Source organism: Pieris napi, chromosome 2, assembly GCF_905475465.1.
Source record: "Pieris napi chromosome 2, ilPieNapi1.2, whole genome shotgun sequence".
NCBI classification, from domain to species: domain Eukaryota; kingdom Metazoa; phylum Arthropoda; class Insecta; order Lepidoptera; family Pieridae; genus Pieris; species Pieris napi.
In genome coordinates, this window is record NC_062235.1 from 3,625,379 (window position 1) to 3,652,110 (window position 26,732).

The 26,732-nt window shown below is 34.7% G+C and overlaps 2 protein-coding genes across 7 annotated transcripts in view; one reads left to right on the forward strand and one right to left on the reverse strand.

Moving 5' to 3' along the window:
• Positions 1-15,206, reverse strand: part of LOC125055877 (protein disabled) — a 39,040-nt gene extending 23,834 nt beyond the window's left edge. Inside the window, exons 1-5 of one of the 6 annotated variants that reach the window (XM_047658586.1) lie at positions 14,975-15,206; positions 13,820-14,907; positions 12,023-12,120; positions 7,029-7,243; positions 1,976-2,119 (exon numbers count right to left, since the gene is read on the reverse strand). In XM_047658586.1, the coding sequence (XP_047514542.1) occupies positions 1,976-2,119; positions 7,029-7,243; positions 12,023-12,092 (429 nt within the window). In that variant the 5' untranslated portion in view covers positions 12,093-12,120; positions 13,820-14,907; positions 14,975-15,206. Of the gene's footprint in view, positions 1-1,975; positions 2,120-7,028; positions 7,265-11,693; positions 11,800-12,022; positions 12,579-13,819; positions 14,908-14,974 lie in introns of those variants that run through there. The other 5 variants (XM_047658567.1, XM_047658556.1, XM_047658578.1 and 2 more) reach the window with 5 other exon arrangements.
• Positions 15,207-19,205: 3,999 nt separating this feature from the next.
• On the forward strand, positions 19,206-26,506 carry LOC125055899. Its single transcript, XM_047658612.1, has 5 exons — positions 19,206-19,920; positions 20,068-20,177; positions 20,693-20,906; positions 26,140-26,211; positions 26,285-26,506. The coding sequence occupies exons 1-5, from the start codon at positions 19,861-19,863 to the stop codon at positions 26,459-26,461; spliced, it is 633 nt and encodes a 210-aa protein (XP_047514568.1). The 5' UTR covers positions 19,206-19,860; the 3' UTR covers positions 26,462-26,506.
• The last annotated feature ends 226 nt before the right edge of the window (positions 26,507-26,732 follow it).

Genomic DNA, 26,732 nt, shown 5'->3' on the forward strand with positions numbered 1-26,732 from the left:
CTAAGTAACTCCCGAAGTTTTCCATTGAATTTCGGGGGTTCTGCTTGCTGTACTGATTCAAAGGTGACATTAGACGATGTTTGCTGTTGACTAGGCTGATTACCTTGATTATGCTGTGCTGCTGCGTCTGGAGTCACGATGGTTGCCGCTGGCTTATTAGCTGACAGTGGAGAGGCTGCCCGTTCCCTTACACCAGAAATAGATGCCTTTTCTAATATAGGCTGTTGGACAGAACCTCTTGCTTGTATCTGCTTGATTAATTCCTTTGTAGATTCATACAAAGTTGTTGCCAATTGATATTCGGAATTGATAATGTACGGATGCTGTTTAATTTCATCGTAGGTACACAACTGTATGTGATTTTGTTGAAAGTCAGACCACAGGTCTTCCAGATTAGCTAACTTACGCCTAGCATAGTCCGGTCGCGACTTTCTTTCCGCGGGGTCTTTTTTAATATTTCTTTGTAGCGACTCGAGAGCCTCAAAGGTTGTTTTTTGTTTTTCAATAAGATTATCGAGATACATACTGGATTAAGCAGTAATATGGAAAGATCTCACTTGATATGCTGTTACTGTTGTGCTGTTGCTCGAACCCGCGCGGTGCTGTCGATGCTGTATGCTGCTGCTGTATGCTGCTGCGTAGCAAGCCTGCCTGGCTCGCCCACAGGTAATGATGCTGTTGTGTGGTTAGCCTGCCTGGCCACCTCACGAATGCTGATGCTGATGCTATCCCTGGTAGCAAGCCTGCTAGCTTGCCGAACCAGAACTGATGTATGCTATGATGTATGATGTGTGGGAGCTGGTGTAGCTCACCGCACTGGATGATTTAATGCAATGGTGCTAGCACTTCGTACACACGAAACTTTCACGAAAACTCGCGTTCCAGGTCCCGCCTGTACGGAGGCTCGAAGGACCAAAAATGTTCGGGCTGCTGCCAAAACACTTTAATGATATTTAAATAAAAGATTGCTTTGCTCTTAAAAACTAATTTAATGAGTGATCGCGGTGATGGTTGATGATACACTGATGTTATAGAAAAGCGTCGCGCGCAGGCGGCGATCTAACTATATGTACTTATGCTATTTTACAAGGTGTTCGGTTACTTTCCGAACACGTATCATTTTTATAAAACTTACTAAACGCGTTTTAAATTCTCCACCTCGGTCCTAATTAACATTTAATTTAAACTATATTATTTATATATTACAGTTTAAGTCTTTATAACGTCATTCGTTATGACGATAAACTCTGTATAACGTAAAAATTAGTTAAATTTATTTGGTTTAACCCAATACCCATAAAATAACTAACTCCTCCTTTCTTGGCGAGTCCTTTAAGGTCTCTTCAGTTAGGCAATGGAATTCACTTCCAGTCCCTATTCGCTTAGCTCCTTCTCTATATTCCTTTAAATTTCTTCTGTACAAAAATTACCTGTCCACATCGTATCCCTAACTTTAATAATACCCACTAACTGACGTGAGACTGATCTTAAATTAAATAAATCATCAGATTCATGTGCACTTTTTATTATTAGGTATTAATTTTTTTTCATGTGTCCCTTATTAGTTTGTTTTTTTGTTCCTGTTTAGTTACTTTTTCTCAACAACTATATGTAATACATGTATTTTTGCACTTCTTGCCTACCTTATGTAATTTTCTTTTTTTTCTTTTCTCACAGTGGTTGCTTGGAAGAGATCGGTCGAAAGCGATAAGGCCGCCAGTTGCTCTCATTTTTATTTAATTATGTCAATTGTGATATATTACTGTATATGCAACGAAGTGTTAATAAATAAATTATTACATTCCCTATGACGAAACCTCTGTATAACGAAACATTCTGTCTGAAAAATTCTGTCCCTTGAAATTCGTTATAAAGAGTTACATAATTATTTACACTGTATTTTAATTATCGAAGAGCTGGAAAGTCTGACACAGGTATCTTTTAATTAAAAGGGTCTTATAATATTTTAACTAACCTGACTAGCAGCTTTATCAGTCTTAATACCAAAGAAACGATGACCGGTGTCTGGTGAGCCGAATATGTAACCAAATGCGCGGGAGTCGGTCATATCTTGCGCGATAAACGAGATCTTGTGAACTGGATGGTGGTAAAGAGAATCCTGTAAAAATTATACATTCCATTATTTTCTTGGCTCCTACTTTACGCAATACTAAAGTGTACCTGGTTAAAATATATAAACTACGATTCATGGTTCGTCAGGATGCTTTAAATAATAGAGATATATTTTCACTCTTTATTTACTAAAACTAATTAATGCTTATTATTGCTTTGAGCAGTGTTGGCCTAGTGGCTTCAGCGTGCGCCTCTCATACCTGAGGTCGTAGGTTCGATCCCCGGCTGTGCACCAATAGACTTTCTTTCTATGTGCGCATTTAACATTAGCTCGGTGAAGAAAAACATCGTGAGGAAACCGACACGTCTTAGACCCAAAAAGTCGACGGCGTGTGTCAGGCACTGGAGGCTGATCAGCTACTTGCCTATGAGATTTAAAAAAAATGATTATGAAACAGATTCAGACCTAAAAGAGGTTGTAGCGCAACTTTTTTTTTCTCTCTCTGGCTATACTCTCGGGGCGTAGCTTCGACGATTTAAGTGGTTGCCACGCTTATATAACTAAGATGAGTGAGAAAAAATTACAGCCATGGCTCGTACATTAACATGAACGCGTTTGTACAATTTTCTTGTTAACCAAACTTGGTGATTAAAAAGAACGGCGGCGTCTTTCCAGTTCATTTTGCTCGCTCTATTTAATTTGGCGAAAGCCCGAGCCGGCGGTAACTAAAAACGCTGATGATAACTTTTTGCTTTTTAAAAGTTTTTATTAAATTAAAATACTCTCAAGCAGATTAAGGATGTGACAAATCTTATGTAGTTTAGATAAAGAACTTGTTCAACTAAATCTCACCTAATATGTGTGATACATATTATTTATACTAGCCGTTTCGCGCCCGCTTTGCTGGACGAATTAAAATAAATTTTATGTTTCATTATTTTATTTTTTTTCATATTTTTATTATTCTTCTTTTTAACTTCCCGCTAAGAAAATTGAAATATTTCGAAAATCGAGTTTTTAACAGATGTTGACGTTTAGAGGTTCTAGGAAGCCTCCCCGAATGTTTCCGCGGTGAAGTCCGTATGGATAAATTTTCATAAAAGTAAAACAGCAATAAAAAAATGAAGGAACGTTGGAATTTAATAAAGTTCAGTGGTTTAGGCGTGATTGAGCCTCAAACGAAGACCATTTTCATTATATATATATAGATTACATTTAAAAAAAACAAATCAGTCAATTAACTTTAGTTCTCTTTCTTCCAATTTTTGTTTACGCTATAATAAGAGGCACAAACATTAGCTAAAATGGCTGTTAAATTATATTTTATATTTTTTTACAAAATCCTGCTAACGCTCGGCACATATTGCTACATACAGGGTTGGATTTAGGGGAGGGCAACCGGGGCTACAGCCTCGGGGCCTCCACAAATAAAGGAATAATAAAGACTTCGAAACAAAATATTTTAAATTCCGACTGGTAAACACTATTAAACAACTTTTATTTTGTATTATATATCTTTTAATGATTGGTAAAAAATAAAAGAATCTACTTCGTTTAAGAATAAATTATAGGTTGACAAACTCGACTGAAAATTTTATTTTATTTTATTTGGAAAATAATTTGGGACCTCCATACCTCTAAATCTGGCCCGGGCTACATATTTAAACATATAAGATTTAATGTTTAAACTTAAAACAAACACGAAGAGATAATAAAAAAAACAAACGAAAATCGAATTCAAACTGTTAGGAGAGTAACTATATACATCCAGACCTAGCTCATTTATCAGAATGCTCAATTCTGATATCGGTGAGTTTTGGCCAAAACGCGTTCTGAAAAAACCTTCCTCACAAATGGGATAAAGGTTAAACTGTATTTTAGAAACATTATTATTTCGACACTTCATTCGTTATTGTAATTACACTATTCTGTACATAAAATAATACAACAACATAAAACATGGTAAGTCAAATTATCTTATCAAAGTATAATAGCGCATTTTAAGTCCTATTAAGACATACAAACATAGCATACAATTCTTATATGTTCTGGAAAACAAGTCGTGACACACCGAGATGTGCGTGCGAAGTATATTTAGGTTCATCTGCATTATAATGCGTTATTTAAACATTTGTGTGGTTCTATCTTTGTTCAGACTTTAAGACAATCAACAACTCAACTATAACAAAGACACAGTAATTATCATCAAACATAGATAGAAAGTCCATTGGTGCACAGCCGGGGATCGAAACTATGACCTCAGGGATGAGAGTCACATGCTAAATCTAGGCCAACAGTGCTCAATGATCAGCAAAAATCTTTATAAAATTAACCTTTGAATAGCTTTTTTATATTATATTTAATTAAATATAAATAGTGTGTACGTGTTTACTATTAGTTATTACAAAAACTAAGTCCTTACTTTCTAAGTTAAAAACGCTTATCATCTAACGACATAATCTATCTTTAATAGCCAATCAAATTGGAATAGGTTTTAGTACAAATTTATAACTGACCTACGTATATCACTTCCTTACTTTCTATTCTTATAGTAACTTAATACTAATGCAATAGAAAACTTGTGTAATACAAATAATTTGAAATTAACACTTTATAATAATAATAAAGCACGTTTGTTTCCAATCTTTATATAAATGTTAAGTGTAATATACATTTTTTTTATCTTGTCGATAAAGTCATTATCCATATTCCTTCAGTACAATTGATTAGAACCCTTTCACCAGTAGTAACCTCTACCAGATTATTCCAAATCTATCTATCTATCTATCCATGACTTTCTTTCTCGCTCGCTTTCTTATTCGCTTCCTACTGACGATTCTATATCTTCTATTTTTCTATTATTTTAATTTGGAGAATTGGGACTATATGTAGTAGTCTTTAAAGTCCATTTATCTGTGCATCATGCTATACACCAAATGCCCCGCCCATTTCCACTTCTGTTTTATGACATATGTAAGGAAGTTAGCACTTGATTGCAATTCTATGGTTTCTGAGATAGGGTAGGGCGGGGCTAGTTGAGCAATTTTTCACTTGCTTGGATATAGCTCCTCAATGATAAGTCTCAATGAGTTGTTATGTGTCCTGATGGATTAGTAATTTATCCCTTAACCAAAGTGTCCATAGTATTTTTTTGTAACAAGTCAAATATAATAGCTACAGATGTTTAAATGCAGAAAGTCAAGTATGCTCAATGTACCCCATAGGTGGGGTAAGTTGAGCAAGGGTATGGGGCAAGTTGAGCACTAAGAATGTCTAGGCCAAACCATGGGTTCTATGTTAACTTGAAATGAAATAAAATATGTGTTTGACAATCAGCTTTTTGTTTATAGTCTTTTATTGACAGAACAACAAAATTTAAAGAAATTTTCTTTGTATAATTAACCGAAACTAGAATCAACAAAACATGAGCATCCATATCTATCCATTACTTCCGATAATTTCTAAAAAAGATTACCAAGGCTGGTGGGTTCTGGTTTCTGTATGGATAGCTACGATTTTTTTGTTTTTAAAACATCATCAACCATTCTTTTCCGGAATTCTTTTTTGCAATTCAGCTTGGTGGAATTTCAGCACACTCTTAGGCAAGGCGACGGACGTCTTTTGGAGAAAAATGCCATTTGTAGCTTTGTAGAATTTTTTCAACAGTTCTTGTGAGAGAGGATATACTTCCCTCGGTGTTGTATAGCCCATAAATGAATCATCACCTTCATTTAATTATTTAAAAGTCAACCAATACCGAATTCTTTAGCAGCGGTATTCACACTTTTTCCCTCATCGTGGACAGCCTTTGCAGCATTATTTAAGTATTCAGTAGTGTAAGAACATCTTGTAGTCTTCCTCTTGTAAGTCCGCATCCAAACAAAAAATAAAAGATTCATTATTCATCATTTAAGTCGTATAGTTAGTTAAGCTATAGTTGCTCAACTTACCCCAACCCGGAATTTTAAAAGAAAAGTAGGATTGTAAATAAATGCCTAGAATTAGACCCAAAACCTATTTATAAATCAAAAATACAATAATCTTCTCAAAGATTAACACTCTCCTGATTGAAAACAGAGAACATTTGACAAAGACAGACGAAAACTTGCGATAAACAATGTTTTTACTTTTTGGTCACAAAATAAAAAAAACGCCGTGACACTTCACTCACTCGTCGAGCTGCCACTAGCTATCGTGCGATGATTACCTCTCCTACGACTCCTACTTTTCGCTATTTGATACTCCCGCGTAAGGTGAATAGTTTCCGAGATATTTCGATTGCCCAACTTGCCCCTATGCTCAACTAGCCCCGCTCTACCCTAGTCAAAGTCTCCAGATGTAAACTCACAAAACGCATACAAATCATCTTAATTGTAATTCGATTCTGCAGAGGCCTTACTACATATTTTGACATAACTGATGTTCCAAAAACTAACACAGACAACGCACACACTCTCAAATACAGACTCAAACACACACCCATTCACATACGCATACACTTACGTATACTAAAGTTTTTACACAACTTTTATTTGATTAGACGTAACACTAAGACATTTTTTTAAAATTGTTTTAAACCGGCACGGAATAATTGTAACGTGCGTAGGAACGATAGATAAATTTTGTCACAACCATATTTCTAGCATGAATAAAGTTTTATTATTATGTTTCGTAACTGTATATTTTGGCTCAGGATTGGTTCATGATCCTGGTACACTGTACCTAAGCCAAGTAAACACAGTTTTTTATGGATCCTGCTTGAAATGGATTTTGGATTTTGGGACCATGCAGGAAATGGATTTTGGGAGGTCAAACAAATTGATATATTCGTGTAACTGGCATTATTCCGGTGGTAGACAAAACGATATTGTTATTATAATTTCAGTTAATTATTGGAAAAAACAAGGAGATAATTTCACCAGCCCGGAGGACTTACAATATCGATATAACTTACCCCGGTCTTATCATCCCGCAACCGCAGTCCATCAATCGCTACATGCACCTGTATCCTCTGCTTGTGTTCGCCAGCAGCTCGTATTGCCATCTTGAGATCACTGAGTGCCTCTTGACACATCTTGTCACCACGAGCCTCAGGTACCTCCAATACGCCTATTAATTTGGCGCGAAAAGGTACACCCTCCCCGAGAAATCGACCCGGCTCGTTCTTGTCTGTGAGAGGAGCATAAAAAACTATAGGTTATATTATATGTATGTCCTCATACTATAACATTCGATTGTTAATAGAAACGTGCACAGATGAAGAGAGCAATGCTAAAGAATAAGGTGGTCCTGGATTATCAGAATTGAGGTTGCCTCTGATGTTTTTTAAAGGCCGGCAACGCACTCCCGAGCCCTCTGACACTGAATGTCCATGGGATAAAAAGTGAACCTCCTGCCCGTTTGTACCTGTTATATGAAAACAATTGTTTCCCTTTAATGTAAGCTAGACGTGTGTATGAAATCGTTATGATCGGAAAAAAGTATTTTATTGTATTAAGTACCTATATAAATCTGCTATACATAATTAAAAATTAAAAAAATTGTGCGTGTACTAAGTACTTATGTACGCGCATAAGAAGTTATACTTCTTTGGTATTATTAAAAATAGTTTTTGATGGCATGCAAATAATTAATTACAATTAAATAATCAAAGACTGGAAAAGGAGTCATTATAGTCAATAAAGTTCAGTTTACATTTGAAAAATTAAATACATAAATAAATATTTATTATTATTCTCTTACATTAAGTGTAACATAAATTCTATTATTATTCGAATGTTGTTTTTAAATTATGTCCAATGCCGTAGCATCTTCCGTGGGCACCTTCATTCTGTTAATTTTGTGTCAAAGTGCGCGAGCATCGAAAAATTTCACTCTCATAAATTTTTCATAACGCGCCTAAAGAAGTATAACTTCAAAAAATGAGGCGGCAAATAACTATTTTGTTTTTCATTCTTTGGCACAAAAACGCGATAACTTGATTCTACTACTTGGCGACGAAATCGTTTTCATAACATTACATTTGTCTAGTCTAGACAATTTAATACCCGAAAATGCTCTTATGGAAATAAGTAACTTCCTTTAAACATATCAGAATATATGATTTAAGAAACGTTTCATCAGGTTTTTATCGAGAGTTCTTAACGAGAGGTTTTTGTAGAGTTAAAAAGAGTGGCGGAGAGTTTATTGCCAGTTCTTCTCTTCCGTTCTACGATTTGAGAACTGGCAGGAAATGTAAAATTAGAAGCATTTATTGTATATTTCTTTTTTTGACGTTCATAAGTGTACATTGTGTTATACCTACATGAATAAATGATTTTTGTTTCTTTGTTTGTTTGAACGTAAAAAACGTTGTTTTTTAAAAAATGTTTTAGACTTTTATTATCCTAATGTAAATATTTAGTTCTATTACGTATAGATATTTAGACAGATTTAAAAGAAAAATTGAAATTAGAATTTAGCGATAAAAAATTGTTTTTTTTTTTTGCAATAATAATAAAATGTTTATCGCAGTCATCGGATTCATATACATATACAATATGTATACATATATTATAATATACGTATATTCTAGGAATAATTTCTATAAGGCTATAAGAGCGTGTGATCCTATTTCGGTCCCTATGAGTATCGGAGCACCTTAATTAAATTTCCTGTTTTAAATTTAGGCCCACCAACTCAAATTACTTTGACACTATTCGACTTGTATATTTTACTCTTTATACATGACTTTTTTGAGACAGATAATCAATAAATTGTTTTATTCAACGCGATGAATTTAGACCTTGACTTTTCCGAATTCAAAATAGTTTTGAGTCTGAGTTAGAAGATCTTAGTAATTATTAAAGTGAAATTTTTATTACATCGTCTCAAACTTTTTCGTCTGTGTGTTGCATGTCGCGTGACGGTCGGCCGCGGAGTAGGGATAAAGTGAAAGGCGGTCGTCATAACAGCCAAGGCCAATATGGCAGCGCCTATAGTTCGCAGCAGCTGACCGTGTAGTGTATAGACTATTATTTAATATGTGTATATAATCTAAATAATTGTTAAGTATTATGTATATCGTACTCTCTAAGACCAGAGTTCAAGAGATTTTTATGCCCTTAATGGAATATTATTCCAATTTTTTTTAGTTAAATGTCTATAATGTGAAAAAAAGTTTCACTTTTACCGTGGTTTCATAAAACCACACAATCCTCTTTTCATTCATTTATAAGCTTTCAGTGAAACAGACACAAAATAATATTTAATAATAAGTCCATAGATAATAGTTGAGTTGATAAACATCAAGAAACTGACATTCTTATAAGATTAAAATGGAAATTGAGATAACAGGAAACAAACAAGCAAAAACGTTAAATATTTACAGAACATTAAATACATTTTTATAATATTTAAATTCTACAGTAGATTATTTCCATATTATGTAACGAATACACAGAGCAGTGTCGGTCTAGTGGCTTGAGTTTATGGCCCTCAAAGCTCAGGATGAGCGTTCGAACGGCTGCACCAATGGAAAGTGTTGCCATTGAACGCTGTTTTTTTTTAATAATATTACTAGCTGCCCCCGCGAACTTTGATACACCTTAATGTGATTTTACTTAGGCAACCTTTAAAGTACATACCAATATGGAACATTTTGCTATGATACCCCAGAGACTGTTCGGTTTTCCGGAATGAAAACTTTGTAGGTTTTCAGTGAATTTTTCTCTATATAAAAATTGATGATAGATGAAAATTTAGGGTTGTATGTATTTTTTAATGCCACATAATAAAATAATAAAACAAAAAAAAAATTACCCAAAAAATAAAAACATTCTTTTTGGGGTGGACACTCCTTATCACTTAGGGGTTTGAAAGATAGATAGTAGCCGATTATCAGACTTACTGAATATGCATTAAAAATATCATAAGAATATCCCATACCGTTTCGGAGTATGGGAACGAACATTGTGACACAAGAATTTTATATATTAGAAGATAATACAATTTCCTTATGGTTGTGGCTTCCAACGTGATAATGATATGATACATTGACTAAGATGTGAGAGATGAAAAATGCAGGCAAATGTTTTCTTTATTGTTTTTTTTTATTATAAGCTTAACATCAATAACCCCGTCGCCATAAGTTTAGTATTAGCGAATGAAACCGAACCCACGATTATTTATTCCCCTTCCCACATTTTCTGTAGTATGCAGTAAAGCCTTAGAAATGTACATAATTAAACTTAAGACGCAAGTTTAATGTCTTCATTAGTATAATGTATAGTGCTAACCTAACACGAGGGTAAACTTGAACTGGTTCTATAAATAATTATTATCACCGCCTCGCCGAGTATTCCGACCATTAAATAAATGAAATACTGAATTTTAAAAACTTGTGGAGATAAATAGATCTTAGCAACCAAACAGACAATTTAAAAACGCTTCAAAATACGATTATATTTAGTATATTAAACAGAAATCCTTTCATCTAACTTTTTTTTCTATAAACTAAAACAAAACAATTGCTCTCCACGCAATGACGTGTGATTTATAAGCAATATTACATGTCTCGTTTTATTGAATAAAATAACATAATTTGCAGCGTTTTCAAATAAAAGGTGTGTATTTTAAAGGCAAATTTTATAATTATATTATTAAGATACCTTAGTCTCATTTTGGATCACTATCACTCTTGTTGGATCTTATCGCGTCTTTTGACGGAATCATTATCAAATAATTTTAAACATATGATAAAGGCAATCAACATTTATTTATATAAACAGCATTAACTTTAACCTCTTGTTAAGTGGTGCGACTAGATGAAGTCGTGGGTTAGAAGTTTAAATCCAGCGCACCGATTATTCCCTGAGCAAACCGGCATGCCTAAGAGCCAATGTTAGGATTAAAATCAGGTGAACAGAAAATTTATAGAATACAATATACGCAAAAATATCATCCCAAAAATGTTGGAATAACCATTATTAAAATTAAAAACGCTAATTAAACTTGTAGATTTTTTGCTATATTCATGTGTTTTAACACATCTTTTAAAAACACGACTTTGGTCATAAAAATAAAATATAACAGTATGTTAAATTGCTTATATAAGAATACCTTTTTTTTTTTTTGGAAGGACTGTAAAAATATAGTATGTGTGGGACTTTGGGTGTTGCTTTGTTTTGAACCTTCGTATGTGTGACTGACCAAGGAAGGACAAATTGATAAATATAATAAATTAATCATACAAGTAAGACATTAATTAACGCTTACAAGGTTTTTTATGTCATAAAATATAATTATTAATGTATAAAAATAACTAATTACGCTTTAAACCTGCACCAAATTTTATAACTTTCTTACGGTTGAAGATCTCGGTGCTAAATAGGCGCTAATCTAATTATGTTTATTTAAGATATGTATTCAAATTTAAAGAACAAAACAGTAACTGAAGTAGCAATAATATATATGCGTTGTTCTTTGACTAACATTGACATTATCAGATAAAGAATACTCTTTGTCCAAACATTACGAACCGTATCGCTTCATCACTATTTATAAAGTATGTATTAATTGAAGGGGAAAAGGAAATAACTAACTACTATAAGCGTGAAGTGCAAAATGTCGCGATACTCACCGAATTGGCGTAAGAGGTGCTGGAAATGACACACCTGCATTATTCCGAAATTCTAAAGTTAAGGTAGCTTGCTTCTGCTCTGCACCGCTGGGCCCAAACACACCCTCTGTTCAAAACCAGGGTTCACTAATTATGATATGGGTCTAGCAAACAGCACGAGTGACTTGACACGGTTAGTATGGTGAATGTCATAATCGAACCATGCAGTCGAAATTAATAAATACGCAAAATATACAAATCACAAAGCCGGGGATGCTTTAATGTACACAGCTCTATCTAAACACCGCAATCTTTAATACCGAAAAAGTATTAACACAGCAAAGACTCACATTTGCAAGGGCTGGTTTTCTTACGGAGGGTTTGCATTGGAAAGTCAGTTGGTAACTTGTGATTAAACATCAGGATCCTTAGCGACCCTTGGGACCCACTGAAATGCAAGTACACTGGCGATCACTGCACGGTATACATTAGCAACATTGACTGAAGACATTTAATGCAATACGCGAGAACTATATTGATTTTTGCGGTGCCATCGCGGCCGGCGGCACTTGTATCTTCCTACAAGTCACACAAATGATGTAGATTACGTTCCGTTACTACATTTAGACCGCGGTGAGAGAGATAAATACTATTATACGACTAAAGGGCATTTATGTTCGTAATAGTAATGTGAAAACAATTTGGGTGTTCCGCACATGGACGGTGCCGGCACGCACATTGGCGCGCAAGTCTATGTCAGTGAGAGGGGTGCGCGCACACAAGCGCACTACAACCCCTGATCAATATTCGCCCCCGATTTCAATCGTACAAGTTTTATGTTACTCAATGAATACGTGATAAAACAAAAGTTCATAGTTTTGTAATGTTCTGGGATTTTTACTTAAGGGATGATTTAGAATATTCCGGAATTATTATTATTCTTAACTAATTAGTTTTTAAAATTTCTCGTAATTTAAAAAAAAAAACTGTAGGGGTTTCAGGCCTTTGTTTTGCTAATTATTGTAATATTTTTTTTATATTAATTATAATGGTTATTAAACTCACACACATACAGGCCACAGATTATTTATTACCATAAAATGTGTATATAATAAATAAATAAAAATGGATATCAGTATCTGATAAAAGTACACCATCAGCTACGATGGTGTACTTGTATAACCAAAGGTAATTGTGTATTACAGGATTATCTACACTAATGTTTTTGATTCTATATTTCTAGTGATATGTCACTGGGCTGTATAAGCCTAAATAGAGTATTCTTACTCTTGATCAATTGTAAATACAAAATTGACTGACATATCAGTTAAATAAAATAAGGTGAACAAAGTGATAATTTCGTGATTTCTAGTATCTCTAACTAAAAGTTTACCTATTATGATATCCAAAATAAATATTCAGAATATTTTAAATTTTTTTGAGTGAAAAAATTGATTCTTGAGTAATCCAATAGAATGATTTTGTTAAACATACAATAATACATACAAAGCAGTAAAGTAGTGTACTCAATTTAATTTCTTAAGACAATACGATATGAACAAATTACATACAAGTGCCTTTTGATAAAATGCTAACTAAATGTAGGATAAAAAAGTAGACACAATTGCCTGACTCACCTTGATGTTCAAAAAAAATGAAAGAGTGTTGGATAGATTTGTTTGAAAATTATTTTTCCAATAAGAAATTATAATCAGGAAAATTGTTAAAGGAAATATGTAATATATATAACATTTTAAGATTTAGATTTTTTAAGCCTAGTAAGTCTTGTTTTTACATACCTATTTACATTACAATAGTAACACACAATTCAAATATAATTAAAAAAAGTTTACAATAAACTATATGTATTGTGGTAATATAAAGAATTACAGGTTCTTCTTTAAAACAGTATGGAGAATAGTTGTATTAAAAGAATACTTTTAGGTTTAAAAATAATGTTTATATCCTACCAAATATAATGGCAAGGTTATTTTACACAAGCACCTAAGTTATTTGTTACACAATTAGCAGTTTGCATGCAAAGTAAACATTCAAGGTTTGCTAAAGGAATTAAAATTATACAACACTTTTTTTAACTTAACTTAACATGTAAATCAAAATCATTAAAAATTTAAGTATGTACTTACACTTAATTGTAGTCATGATGACAAAATGCAAAACTACTTGTAGCCGGCTTTAGGTTAAATTTAGAGATCAAACTTTTAATTCATTTTTACATGATTATTTAAACATAATATTAATAAATTCACCCAGAAATATTGATAGAATACTCATAATATCTCGTTTCCAATTATATATTACTATTTCAAATCTCGTCAGTTTTCTTATCGAAACATTGGAATAAAAATATTATAAATAACAAAATTCAAGATGTACAAGACACAAGTAACAACAAAATTGTATACCTAAATGTGACTTTCAAAATCTTTCAAACTAACAAACCAAGTGACAACTGACAAATCTAAATATAGACATTTGATGTTGACAAATAAAATCAAATCATGCTTCAGAGTTCATCAGACTACAGACTGTGTTCAGTGATGCCAACTTTTCGCATTTTAATTAGGATTAGAATTTTGTATATCTGAATAGAGTCTATGAGAAAAGAAGTAGTAGTAGAAAGTAGAGGTTACGCGAACTATATAATAGGTATGTTTAGTGTCGAACTATATATATATAACGGTGTGGTCAACATAACAGAAAAGTAATTGGGTTGGAAACTGCTGCAACCTCCAATCCTACGACGGTTCTCTTTCCGCACAGTCTATCCACAAATGCAGAACTCATAATGAATATTAATTCTTAATTATTCTTTTTTCTTAAAGGGGCAAGATTTTCCATTGAATTTACCATTTCTAGCACGACATTTAATTTTATGTGATAACTTATGAGATCGTTCTCCAACATTTTTATCACCGTTTTCCTTACTCTTAGGACGATGACCATCATCGGAACGATCTTTATCATTTTTTTCCTGAGAATTATGGTTATGGCCATTATGATTGTTATTACCATGATGATCTTGGGTATTTTGACTTTTGTCATTTTTATCTTCACTACTGGCTACAGATTTTTCTTTTTCGTGACTTGATTTATCGTTTTCTCTACTGGATTTATCTTTTGTTCCGTCATCGTAGAACTCATCATATCCCAATATAATCGGAGGAAGTACAATAAGACTAGCTTCGCGTTGTTGGGCGACTTGATTATTGGCCTAAATTAAATTTAAAGTAGTTAATGATAGTAAAAAATAATAATGAAATTGCTAGAATGTGACTTACCAAACCAAAAAGTATTTTCGATGAAAATAAAAAACATAATATTTCTCTTACGTAAAACATTTACAATATGGAGCAATATTCCATAACATAAACAGTGTAAACTGAATAAAAATTACAACTGGCAGTTTATAAAATTTCGAAAGAGTATGCAATATGTTCATAAAGAGCGTGGTTATCGGTATTCCTACTTAAAGAATAGGCCTTAGTGATAGTGTACCAGTAGATACAAAGTGTTTGAAAATTTGTAATAAATGGACGCCATTGTGTACCTACTGTGCTTATCTCTTACTCATGACATAAAAATAAAATTCGATTACTTTTTACTATAAAATGTATATTTTAAACGATTTTAAAACGAACGAGGACATTACATTTCGACGCATATGTTATTTTTTGTTGTGCTTTGCTTAAACTTCATCAGCCGCAAAATCTTCGTTATCTGGAGAGCTGGTGGTAGTAGTAGTGGGGTTTGGTGTGTTTTCGATAGCGTCCGTGGAAAGCTCAACTCCTGCTTCCCGAAGCAGTGACATCAGCAGAGCTAAGGATGCCGCCAACTAAAAAAAAAACTATCTGAGCTTATGTGACCATCATCGGACTTGATTTATCGTAGGCTTTGAGACACTGTTCTTTCTTAGTTTTTAAATGGTAATGTTATACTCCAATTTGAGCACTTTAATCCTTTTGCTAAAGGCAGTGGCGTAGCTATACCATCTGGTGCTCGTGGCAAATTCTTATGATGGGGCTCTATCAGTAAAAATCGTCACGTTGAACTCAGTTTAATTTAAATAAACTTCGAGATTTTCAGCGTACTCAATCACACGTTGTATATGTCCCACTAATGGCCATAGGCCATTCTTAGGCGAGAGGGGATGGTTTGTAGTCCCCACGCTAGCCCAATGCGTATTGGAGACTTCATCCATAGAACATAATATCACTTGGGCAGGGGCCCTCTTGGGTAGGGGGCCCGTGGCATTTTGCCAGCCCTGCCACCCTATTGTTACGCCACTGGCTAAAGGATATTGAAGAATAAAATATTTTCGAATTTATAAGCAAAGATTTATTGTTTTTGCATGCTATTAATGAATTAATTACCCCTACTTGCTATCATTTAATTCTTTCAGAATTCGTCCCCAGTATGCGACAAGATATTCACAATTTTTCCATTTGCCGCGTACGAACACGAATTATCTGCGTAACTCACGCAGGTGAAGTATCCCACAGTTCTAGGTATTTCCGGAGAAAAATATGTAAAAATGGCACATGGAAAGATGCAGAAATATGCCTAAATGAATATCCATTGGGTATGAAACGGCATTCTTCATACCTGTAGATTATTCTCTCGTCTTAATAATTGAGCCGTTAAAACTGCTTCTTGGGCAGCTTCAGTACATCGACCCGCCCGAGCGTGTCTTGCAGCGTTATTTATCCGAATGAGAGCATCTTCAGGGTCAAGGGATACTGCCTTGGCGTAGGCAGCATCTGCTCTTGGATCTTCAAGACGCTCTAACGCTATAGCAATAAGGAGAACCTATAAATATTATTTTATTATTATTATTTGAAAGACACCAATTAACACTATTATGGTAATATATTCAAGCTTTTGGTTGGCATATTAAAATGTATCGAAAACAGGAAACTAATTTTAATGAATTTTTTTGTATGACAACATCAGAGTTCAGACTTAGCAGGAACTGAGTTTTTGACATACGAAAGTCATACTTAGCGCTAAGTCTCGTTTCGGAACCTTATCTCAATCTTGATTATTCTTAAATCAATAAACATTATAATCAGATTATACACAGATATTACAGATTATACAACTAATTTATTGGCTGATCCCCGAGACTTAGTTTCCTAAAGCGTCTCAAAAGTAAAATAATTTCGAAGTACATATATTAAAACCAATTAATAATATGGGCAAAATATTACAGTGTATGGCTGTGATGGTTGCAAAGCAGCAGCAGCAGCAAGTCTATTAAATGCCGACGCTGGTCGCTTGCATATCAGAAGCACTAGTCCAAGATCGTGAGCAGCTCGAGCACTAAGCGGAGCTGCCCACACTGCCCGTTGAAGGCACGTTAATGCCTGGAATTAGTAGATATATTTAAGGTAAAGTTATCAGTTAAATAAAATTATTTCCTGGGAAGGAAAACATGAGAGGAAATAAAGACGCGTTGCGCCGACTAGCCATTTGACCAATCACAATCAAACAAATCGCGCCAATGCAACCGTCTTTATTTCATTCAAAAGTAGATGCTTACCGCAACATATTTCTTTTTGGTCAACAATGCTAGTCCCAGATCGGTGTGAGCTGCCACACATGTAGGATGAGCAGTTAAGGCAGCTTTTAATCTTGCTAAGGACGCATCGACATCCTTATGTTGCAACATCATAGCAGCCAATGCAAGAGCGGCTGCGTGCTGCGTTGGCTGTTGAGATAGTGCTTCACCAAGCAATTGAAACGCTCGTCGTGGATCCCCACAACGTAGTCGCAATGCTCCGGCTGCAGCGAGCGTATCAGCTCCGCATGCGTTTAACCTGCAAGACAGATGTCGAAAATAGTTCTTTTATTAATTGGTCACCTAACTTAGTTAAAAAAAAGGATGCGTGTACTTACGTACGCGCGTAAGAAGTTATACTTCTTTGGCTTTCTTTATTTTTTTTAAATATTAAATAATTAATAATAAATATTTAACGTTAATAATTTAATAATATTTAATATTTAGTATATTATTCAATTATTAATTAATATTAATTATTATTTATTATTTTATTATATTATTCATTCAATTTAATAACTAGGTATGTTTCATAACCTTTTAACTAAGTAACAATAGGTGTTTGTGAAAAAGCATAGCTAAATTTCTTTGAAAAAATAATTAAAACTCCTTTATTTGTTTAAAAGGTCATTATGGTCATTCAAAATTCTTGGCATAGCTGCTAACTTCACGCATATTGTGTTTCTTTTTACTTGTAGATTGTCTTATTCCCATCTCGCTCGCGCATGCTCGGCGCCCGGCTGGATTAAAAAGAATTCGTTAGTGGGCAACTTCATACTGATAATTTTGTGTCACGGTGCGCGCGCATCGTAAAATTTCACTCTCATCAATTTTTCATAACGCGCCTAAAGAAGTATAACTTCAATAAGTAAAAATACAAATACAACATTTTAAATGAAATAATTACTGAATAAATTCTTCAAGAAATATAGATAAAACATAAATTCACAGTTTAAACCTAAGTGAAACACAGTAGACGTCACGTACCGATTCACTGTAAAAGTTTCCTTTATGTTCCGTCTATGTTCGAATTTTAGCATCTTAAATTATTGAATCAAATATATAAAACATATTTTTGTAGGACAAAGCTTAAGTGGGTAATTGTTAAATTACAAAAAATTAAATAAACAAGACGAAACTCTCGTCGTTTCTCTTACGCTAATACGTCATCGTAGACCGCTAAAGCATCATCTTCATTGCCATTTTCTTTAAGCAGCTTAGCCAGAAGAGCACCAGCTCGTTCTCCCCCTCCAGCCTGCACAGAGGCCTTCGCCCATTCTATACCATGACTTACGTCGTCGAGATTTTCTGCACACATCGCTGTAAAACATTATTTGTGCGATTTAGAAAAATAATTAGCATTTATAAAAAGTAATAAAAGTCCCCACATTTTCAAATTTTGTCGAGCTTCGAGTTGTGATCTAACAAGGATAAAAAACCTAATGCAAGTTAAGTTCGGTGGTGGTTGTTAGAGGGATGTTTAAAAAATGAAGCACGTTTGAAGCTAAGTGACAACTATTGCCTACGAACATAAAAAATAATTACCATCAACACATTGTAGAATTTATTGAATAAAAATAAAGTAAACTTAATTGTTAAAACTTGGTATGAATTGCTCTTTATTCTTACCTAAAATACCTACCTACTTTTGTAAATTAACTAAGCCTAACTAATCTACTTACATAACTTGCGTGTGTATAACTCGATTTTCTTTTAACCTATACTAATATTATGATTTTAATCATTCTTTCATCATTCGAATGCTACATTATCACTGATTAGTATTTTAATTAAATAAAGGTGTAAAGAAAATGCCTATAAAATATCTTTCCTTGCATGCACTGTGAAAACTATTAATGATAGAACAAAAAAAATGTTCCACAATTATATTAAAGAACATAAAAATGTCACACACACAATAATAGCATGTGTCTCTTGTAGTTTATAAGACCCGTTAAGTGATCAGATTTGGAAAAACAATACAAAATAGTCAAAACAACATTCGGGTACTCCATGTATACTAAGCCGCGTGAAAAATTTAAGAAAGGATTATTAATACCTAAACCAGAATAAATTTCAGGGTCTGGATGTTTTGATAATTTGTCAGCTTCCAAGTATGCATCACGGGCAAGCTGGTAGCGTCCTTGTCGATAACTGCAACAATATATTTCACACTTATTTCCGAAACGTAGGTATTTAGTAGGAAGCTAAATAATAAAGGCTTTGATAGGAATATAATTTAAAAAAAGGGCGTGCGTACAAAGTACACAATACACATGTCAGAAGTGAAACTTCTTTGTAAATTAATTATTACTAAGGTAAAGACCCCAATAGATGATCAAGTACCAGTATATTATCACTCCATGTACTTGTATATCTATATTCACACAGCCTTACTAATAAAAAATCAATATACATGCGTTATAACAAGGTGATAGTTATCCAGTGAATAGAGTTTGTACAGCGCATAAACACCTCTCTGACCAATAATCGATGTGTATAACTAAACGACCCTTATTTATTGTTACCCTGGCAACCGTCGCGGCCGTGTTTGTTTGACGTTTGGTTTTCGTGTTTTTTTGTATTGTCGAAACCTCAAATTATTAAATGAGTACAGAAAATAAAGTAAAAAGGGTGCGAGCCCCTAACTGGGAAACTGTGGAAAAGGTAGGTCAAGTTATGTTATGTATACTTGTTATTGATATTGTCCAATGTGCATATTACTATAGGTACTTACATTATATTTTGTGCTGTCTTTTTACCACCCATCTATGTACCCTACTTACTTTACTAAATAGTATTTTTGCGCTACAGAAGCTGTTGAGGGAGGTATTGGCGGACTACGTCGATATAATCGAAGACAAATGTACAGACACAAATACTAATAAACGGAAATATCATGCTTGGCAGAAGGTATTTGAAAGGTTTGTAACAGAGTTAATTATTAATATTTACTTTATAATGTAGGTATTAAACTAGTTATATTTTTAAAAAAAATGTGCGTGTACTAGTGTACACACGTTAGAAGTGAAACTTCTTTATGACCTTATTTTTCGAAAAATTATCTATATGCAACTAACTTTACAGAAATTGGTTAAATAAAGTTAAATTAGATAAAGTTTAACAAAAGGCTTTTAATATCACAGACTTGAATACAAATAATACAATTATTTCATTTTACCTTATTACCACTAAGATTATTACAGAATTTCATAAATTGTAATATAATTTTTAGTATCATTGTTATAGTTATTATAAATTTTTGTTATTAATGGTTTAGAATCTCTTCGAATCAACCGTGGTAGGGACGAGAAAAAGTCGCGCGTAACGGTCAAATGTGACGCGTAACCGAAACATGTGACGCGTAACCGAAAAATGTTACACTAAATTTTTTTCCAACCACGATAAAGAAGTTTCACTTCAAAAACTATGCTTTCAGGTTCAATGAGCTCAACCTAAGACAACGGGCATTAGTGGAGCTTAAACAACAGTGGCGAATGAACAAAGTAGATGCCAAAAAATTAAAGAGTGAACACCGCATTGCCAAAAACAAAATTGGTGGTGGCGGACCACCAGGTGAAGACACCATTAACTTGGTAAAACTGCTGCCACTGGTGGACTATAACCAATTTGATAGTGATGCATCGCAAAAAGTAAGTGCCACTGTTAATACAGTCTACGTCACAGCAGTGGATACACACGTCCACTCTATTCAGTTGCAATAGGGGTGACTTTGCAATGAAAATATTATATCCAATGTATCTGCTTAGAATAATTATTTCGAGTATCTTATTTACATAATTATTATTTTCAGAAAATAATAATACCTATAGTCGTATTTTTAATTAGACGAAGTCAACTGACGTTTATTAGAGGAAACTCTTTGGTAATTTGCATACATATTATATCGTCATAGTTCGTTATTTAAAGTTGGCGTTGCTATGGTCTTGTTATGTTTTTATATTGTCACTTATTAATAAACTGGACTGCTGCACGCGACTACCGCTGCACACTTATAACCCAACAAAAGGTTATGGGCCCAGTCATAGTCTAGTAAATTAATAAAAAAAAAAAGGGGGAACTAGAGTGCTTAACCTAGTAACGATGGCGAGTGTGCGGATAGAATTACTAAGCCGTGATAATTACGACTCATGGCGAATCCAGGCCCATGCTCTATTGATCAAGAGCGATGTGTGGGGCTATGTGGATGGTAGCATTAAGAAGCCAGCTGAGCCAGCAGAGGCGTTGCTTTGGGAAGCGGCGGATGCAAAGGCGAGAGCGGAGATTATTCTCTCAATTAGTCCAGGTGAGCTACGACACATTAAGGGGACGAGTACGTCGCGAGAATGTTGGTTCAAATTAGAAAGCATCTTCGCGTCTTCGGGTCCCGCTAAGAAAGCGACACTGTTAAAGCAGCTCATATTACACAAGATGTGTGAGGAGGACGACATGCGTGAATATCTGTTAAGCTTCTTTGAAGCCAAAGAAAAGTTACTAGACATGGACATAAATATAAATAATGATCTTGCATCTATTATTTTACTCTATAGTCTGCCCCCAAGTTATGAGAACTTTAGATGTGCGATGGAGACTAGAGATTCATTGCCAGACCCGAATTCTTTGAAAGTTAAAATTCTTGAAGAAGATGCCTCTAGGCGACAGCAAAGGAAGGAGACAGAGAGGGGGTCGTCAGCAATGTTCGCTAGGAGAAAAACCACGAAGAGTTCTACATCTAAAAATCCGCAGAATTATAAACCGGATCAAGCGTTTAAATTTAAATGTTACAGATGTCATAAATTTGGGCATAAAGCTTCGGAATGCCCGTGTAAAGGAACAAGGCAGGACTCAAAATGTGTTAGTGAGTTAGGTGCTAGTGAGAATTTTAACTCATGTGTTCTATCTGTTTCAGAGTGTAACGGAGTGATTGGTTCGGGATGTGGAGGAAACTGGCTCATAGATAGTGGGTGTACATCGCACCTTTGTAGATCGAAAGGAAAATTTGACACCTTGACAAATTGCAGTAGTAAGTTAAGTTTGGCCACCAATGTGAGTACATTTGCAAAAGGTAAAGGAACTGTGAGTTTGAATGGGGAGGTTCCGATAAAACTATCAGACACTTTATATGTTCCCGATTTGCGATGCAACTTAATTTCCGTATCTAAAATTACAAGCAAAGGTTTTAATGTAACTTTTAAGAAAGATTCAGCTTATGTAACCGATTCTGAAGGGAATATTAAGTTCATAGCAGATCGAAAAAACAACCTTTATTATATGCGGGAGGGCCATGCTTCTGTTTCTGCGATTTCCGAAACTAAGAACGATTTACTATCCTGGCACGAACGTTTAGGTCACTTAAATGTGAAGGATTTAATAAAAGTATTAGGTCATGTGGGCATTAAAGTTGATATGTCAAATATAAATATTTTATACGACTGTAAGTATTGTGTGCAGGGTAAGATGACTTCTTTCCCATTTTCCAAGTCGAGTGGACCATGTGACGAAAAACTGTCCATCATCCATTCCGATGTAGTTGGGCCAATTCGAAATGAAACTGTCGGTGGTGCAAAATATTTTGTCACGTTTATTGACGATTGTACTAGATGGTGCGAAGTTTACTTACTGAAGAGTAAGAGTGGTGTTCTGGAATGTTTCAAAGAATACAAGAGCTATGTTGAGAACCTTACCGCTAAGAAAATAAAGTATTTACAAACTGATAACGGTGGAGAATACTGTAATAATAAGTTTGATCAATTCCTGAAACAAGAGGGGATAATAAGAAGACTGACTATACCTCAAACCCCACAGCAGAATGGCGTAGCAGAACGAATGAACAGGACATTAGTTGAAATGGCTAGGTGTATGTTACTTTCATCTAATCTCTCAGCAGGTTTTTGGGGAGATGCTGTATTGGTGGCATGTCATATTAGGAATCGTTGTCCCACGAGTAGTTTGGGTGGTACAATTCCGTACGAGAAGTGGTTTGGCTCTCCAGTGAAGATTGAGTATCTTCAAAAGTTTGGAGCTGAAGTTTATGTTCTAGACAAGAGTCCAACCAAGGACAAATTTGCTGCCAGAAGTGTCAATGGAATATTTATTGGATATCCAATGAACCAAAAGGGATATAAGGTATGGATACCAGTAGACCATAAAACCATTATAGCTAGGGATGTGAAATTCTGCAAGACGAGGCTCGATACTAATGATGACAGGAAATCGGCAATTACTCATGATCCTTTTCAGCTAGATCAATTTTCTGCTGATGTTGATACACCGAAGCCGAAATATGTAGAGGTGGACGTAATACCAAGTACATCTTATTCAGGAACTCGAGAAATGATCGTGGAGACGACTGATTCACCCCTTGGTTCACCTTCTCTATGTCATGAGGAAGATAGTGAAATAGCGCAAGCTGATACAGAGGTAACGTATAAGAGAGGTCCCGGAAGACCAAAACTTCAGAAAGGCCAAGTTGGCCGACCTAAGAAGGTCTATAAAATGATACCCAATGATAATAATGGCCGTGCAGAAGAAACTTTACCTGAGGATGTTGCGTTGACTGTGGAAACTTCCTTAGGGGATGCCCTAAGTAGCGCTGAACGTGCTCTATGGGAGGAAGCAATATTGTCTGAGGTCAAAAGTCTTGTAAAAAATGAAACATGGGAAATTGTTCAAAAGCCGAGAAATCGAAAAGCGGTAGGATGCCGATATGTATTGACAACGAAGCTTAACGTTGACAAAACCGAGAAGAAGAAAGCACGGTTGGTAGCCAAGGGCTACAGTCAACGATATGGCATCGATTACCGAAACACTTTTTCACCTGTCGTCCGACTAGACACGGTAAGACTGCTTACAGCGCTCGCGGTTGAATTAGACATGGAGATACACCAGTTGGATATCAATACTGCATATCTGAATGGATATCTTGACGAGGAAATTTATATGGAGGTTCCAGAATTGTTGACAGAGTGCTTAGGTAGAATTATTAAAGAAGAAAGAGACGAAAGCTTAAAAGAGCAGGCTCGTAAGATGTTAAATGATCTGAAGACAGGTGGAGATGTATGTCGATTGAAGAAATCACTGTATGGCTTGAAACAAGCTGGACGTCAATGGAACAAAAGACTTGACAATAAATTGAAGTCAATGCATTTTAAACAGTCTTTGAAGGAACCGTGTCTCTACTATTTGGACGGTAACTCCATTGATACGTCTATATACTTAGCGGTTTATGTTGATGATTTACTGATAGTTTCACGCAATAAAGGTCTCATACAATCTTTCAAAGATGAACTTTCCAAAGAGTTTGATTTAAAAGACTATGGACTGGCGAAATATATTTTAGGCATTGACATTGTCAAAAATGAGTATGCCACGAAACTGTCACAACAAAAATATATTAATGATTTGATGATAAAATTCGGCATGGAGAATTGTAAAGAAACAGTGACCACGCCGATGGAGGTGAATTTTAGACCCGATGGTTCACAAATTCCGCTGGAGAAGGAATGTCCATATAGAGAATTAATCGGAAGCTTGATTTATCTTTCAGCAGGAACTCGTCCGGATATCACACACGCCGTGACAAGATTAGCAGCGTTTTGTGATAATCCTGGACAGATACAGTGGAATGCGGTGAAAAGATTACTTCGTTATCTTAAGAGGACAGCCGATTATGGACTGATTTATCGAAAAACAGGTAAGAGCTTAATTGGTTATTCGGATGCTGACTGGGCAAATTGTCCTATAGATAGGAAGTCATACTCCGGGTATGCTTTTTTGTTAGGAGGGGCTGCGATTTCATGGAAATCCCAGAAACAGAAATGCGTAGCAACTTCAACGTGCGAAGCCGAATATATTAGTTTAAATTTGGCGATAAAAGAGGCAGTTTACCTGAATAGTCTTATGAAAGAGATAGGGTTGCGCGATTTCGGGAACATAGTGTTGTACTGCGATAATCAAGGTGCCTTATTTCTATCGGAGGATCCAGTCTTCCACGCCCGAACTAAACATTTCGATATTCAATATTATTTTATAAGAAGTGTTTTAAGGGAGAATACTGACATACAATTATCGTATGTGTCTACCGAGGAGATGGCGGCGGATGTGCTAACAAAAGCTTTACAAAGACAGAAACATTACCGCTGCATCTCAATGTTAGGTGTAGATTAAGATTGCATGTCTGTATATTTTTGTAATGACTATTTAGTACATATTTGTTGTTAAATGTGTATGCAAATCAAGGGGGTGTATTAGAGGAAACTCTTTGGTAATTTGCATACATATTATATCGTCATAGTTCGTTATTTAAAGTTGGCGTTGCTATGGTCTTGTTATGTTTTTATATTGTCACTTATTAATAAACTGAACTGCTGCACGCGACTACCGCTGCACACTTATAACCCAACAACGTTTACGGTGTTGTCAGTTTTTAATGAAATAAAAATAGTGTTGTGACAAAGTAAAAACCCCTAAATTAATGATTGGTGATGGCACTAGTAGCCGCGCCGCGCTTTGTAATAAGACGTCAAAAAACTGATTGTAGTTACATAGTATTAGTACCTTACTTATATCAGAGCACTTTTATACAATTTTGAAATAGAAATAATATTCTTTTATTGATTGAAATGATAAACTATTCACACTCATTGTTCATTCATCTGATTGAACAAGAACTGAACGCATCACTATTACTTTAAATATGGCAACATTATTTTACAAAGTGACATTAGCTACTGTCAGTTGGCTTCGTCTAATTAAAAATACGACTATAGTAACTTGGATTCTAATAATACTACTCATAATTCAAATGTAAGTTTGTATTTATTTTATCAACCAAAACAATAATATACACATTTACTTAATATACTAATAACATTTTATTATTTGCAGCTAATAGAAACTTCAAAACCTCAGACAAAGAGGAATAGAATTCTACGTTCTGCAGTGCAAAAGTTGGGCGAGGTTGGTATTAATGTGATGGAAAAAAGGACTATTTCATTCAAAAGCCCTCAACGATCATAATTGAATTTTTTAGGCATCTCAAATAGTGGAAAGTGCCAATCTCAGCAACACGGCAGTGATCCAGTGTTTGCTAAGGCAGATGGCTGAAACACATGAGCTCAAACAGAAGCAACTTGCCGAAGCTCACGAATGGGCTAGACAGGAGCATCTTCTAAGGCTCAAATTATTACAGCAGCAATTAAATGAATAATTATATTTACTTATAAAAAAAATAAAACCTCTGTTTTAAATGAAATATAACTTTTTATTTATTTCACGTCCTTAACTATCCACACCTATGTAAATAAAACAGCCTTAAAAATATGTTTCAATAAAAGCAGCTGTAGCAGCTTGTCCAGCCTGATTGCTTGGGGGCGTCATCCGTAACATCCAGGTCTTCTTTCATATCAATAGCAATATTGTAGAGGATTGCTAGTGCTGTACTATATATAATTTAGCATTTTCTAATGGCACTGAGAAGC

What these genes read in the sequence shown, in the direction of transcription:
- LOC125055899 (XM_047658612.1), top strand. Translation starts at nt 19,861, where the DNA reads ATGAGTACAGAAAATAAAGTAAAAAGGGTGCGAGCCCCTAACTGGGAA. An exon ending in ATAGTGATGCATCGCAAAAA is followed by an intron (nt 20,907 to 26,139) that starts GTAAGTGCCACT and finishes TATTATTTGCAG; the next exon opens with CTAATAGAAACTTCAAAACC. An exon ending in CAGTGCAAAAGTTGGGCGAG is followed by an intron (nt 26,212 to 26,284) that starts GTTGGTATTAAT and finishes TGAATTTTTTAG; the next exon opens with GCATCTCAAATAGTGGAAAG.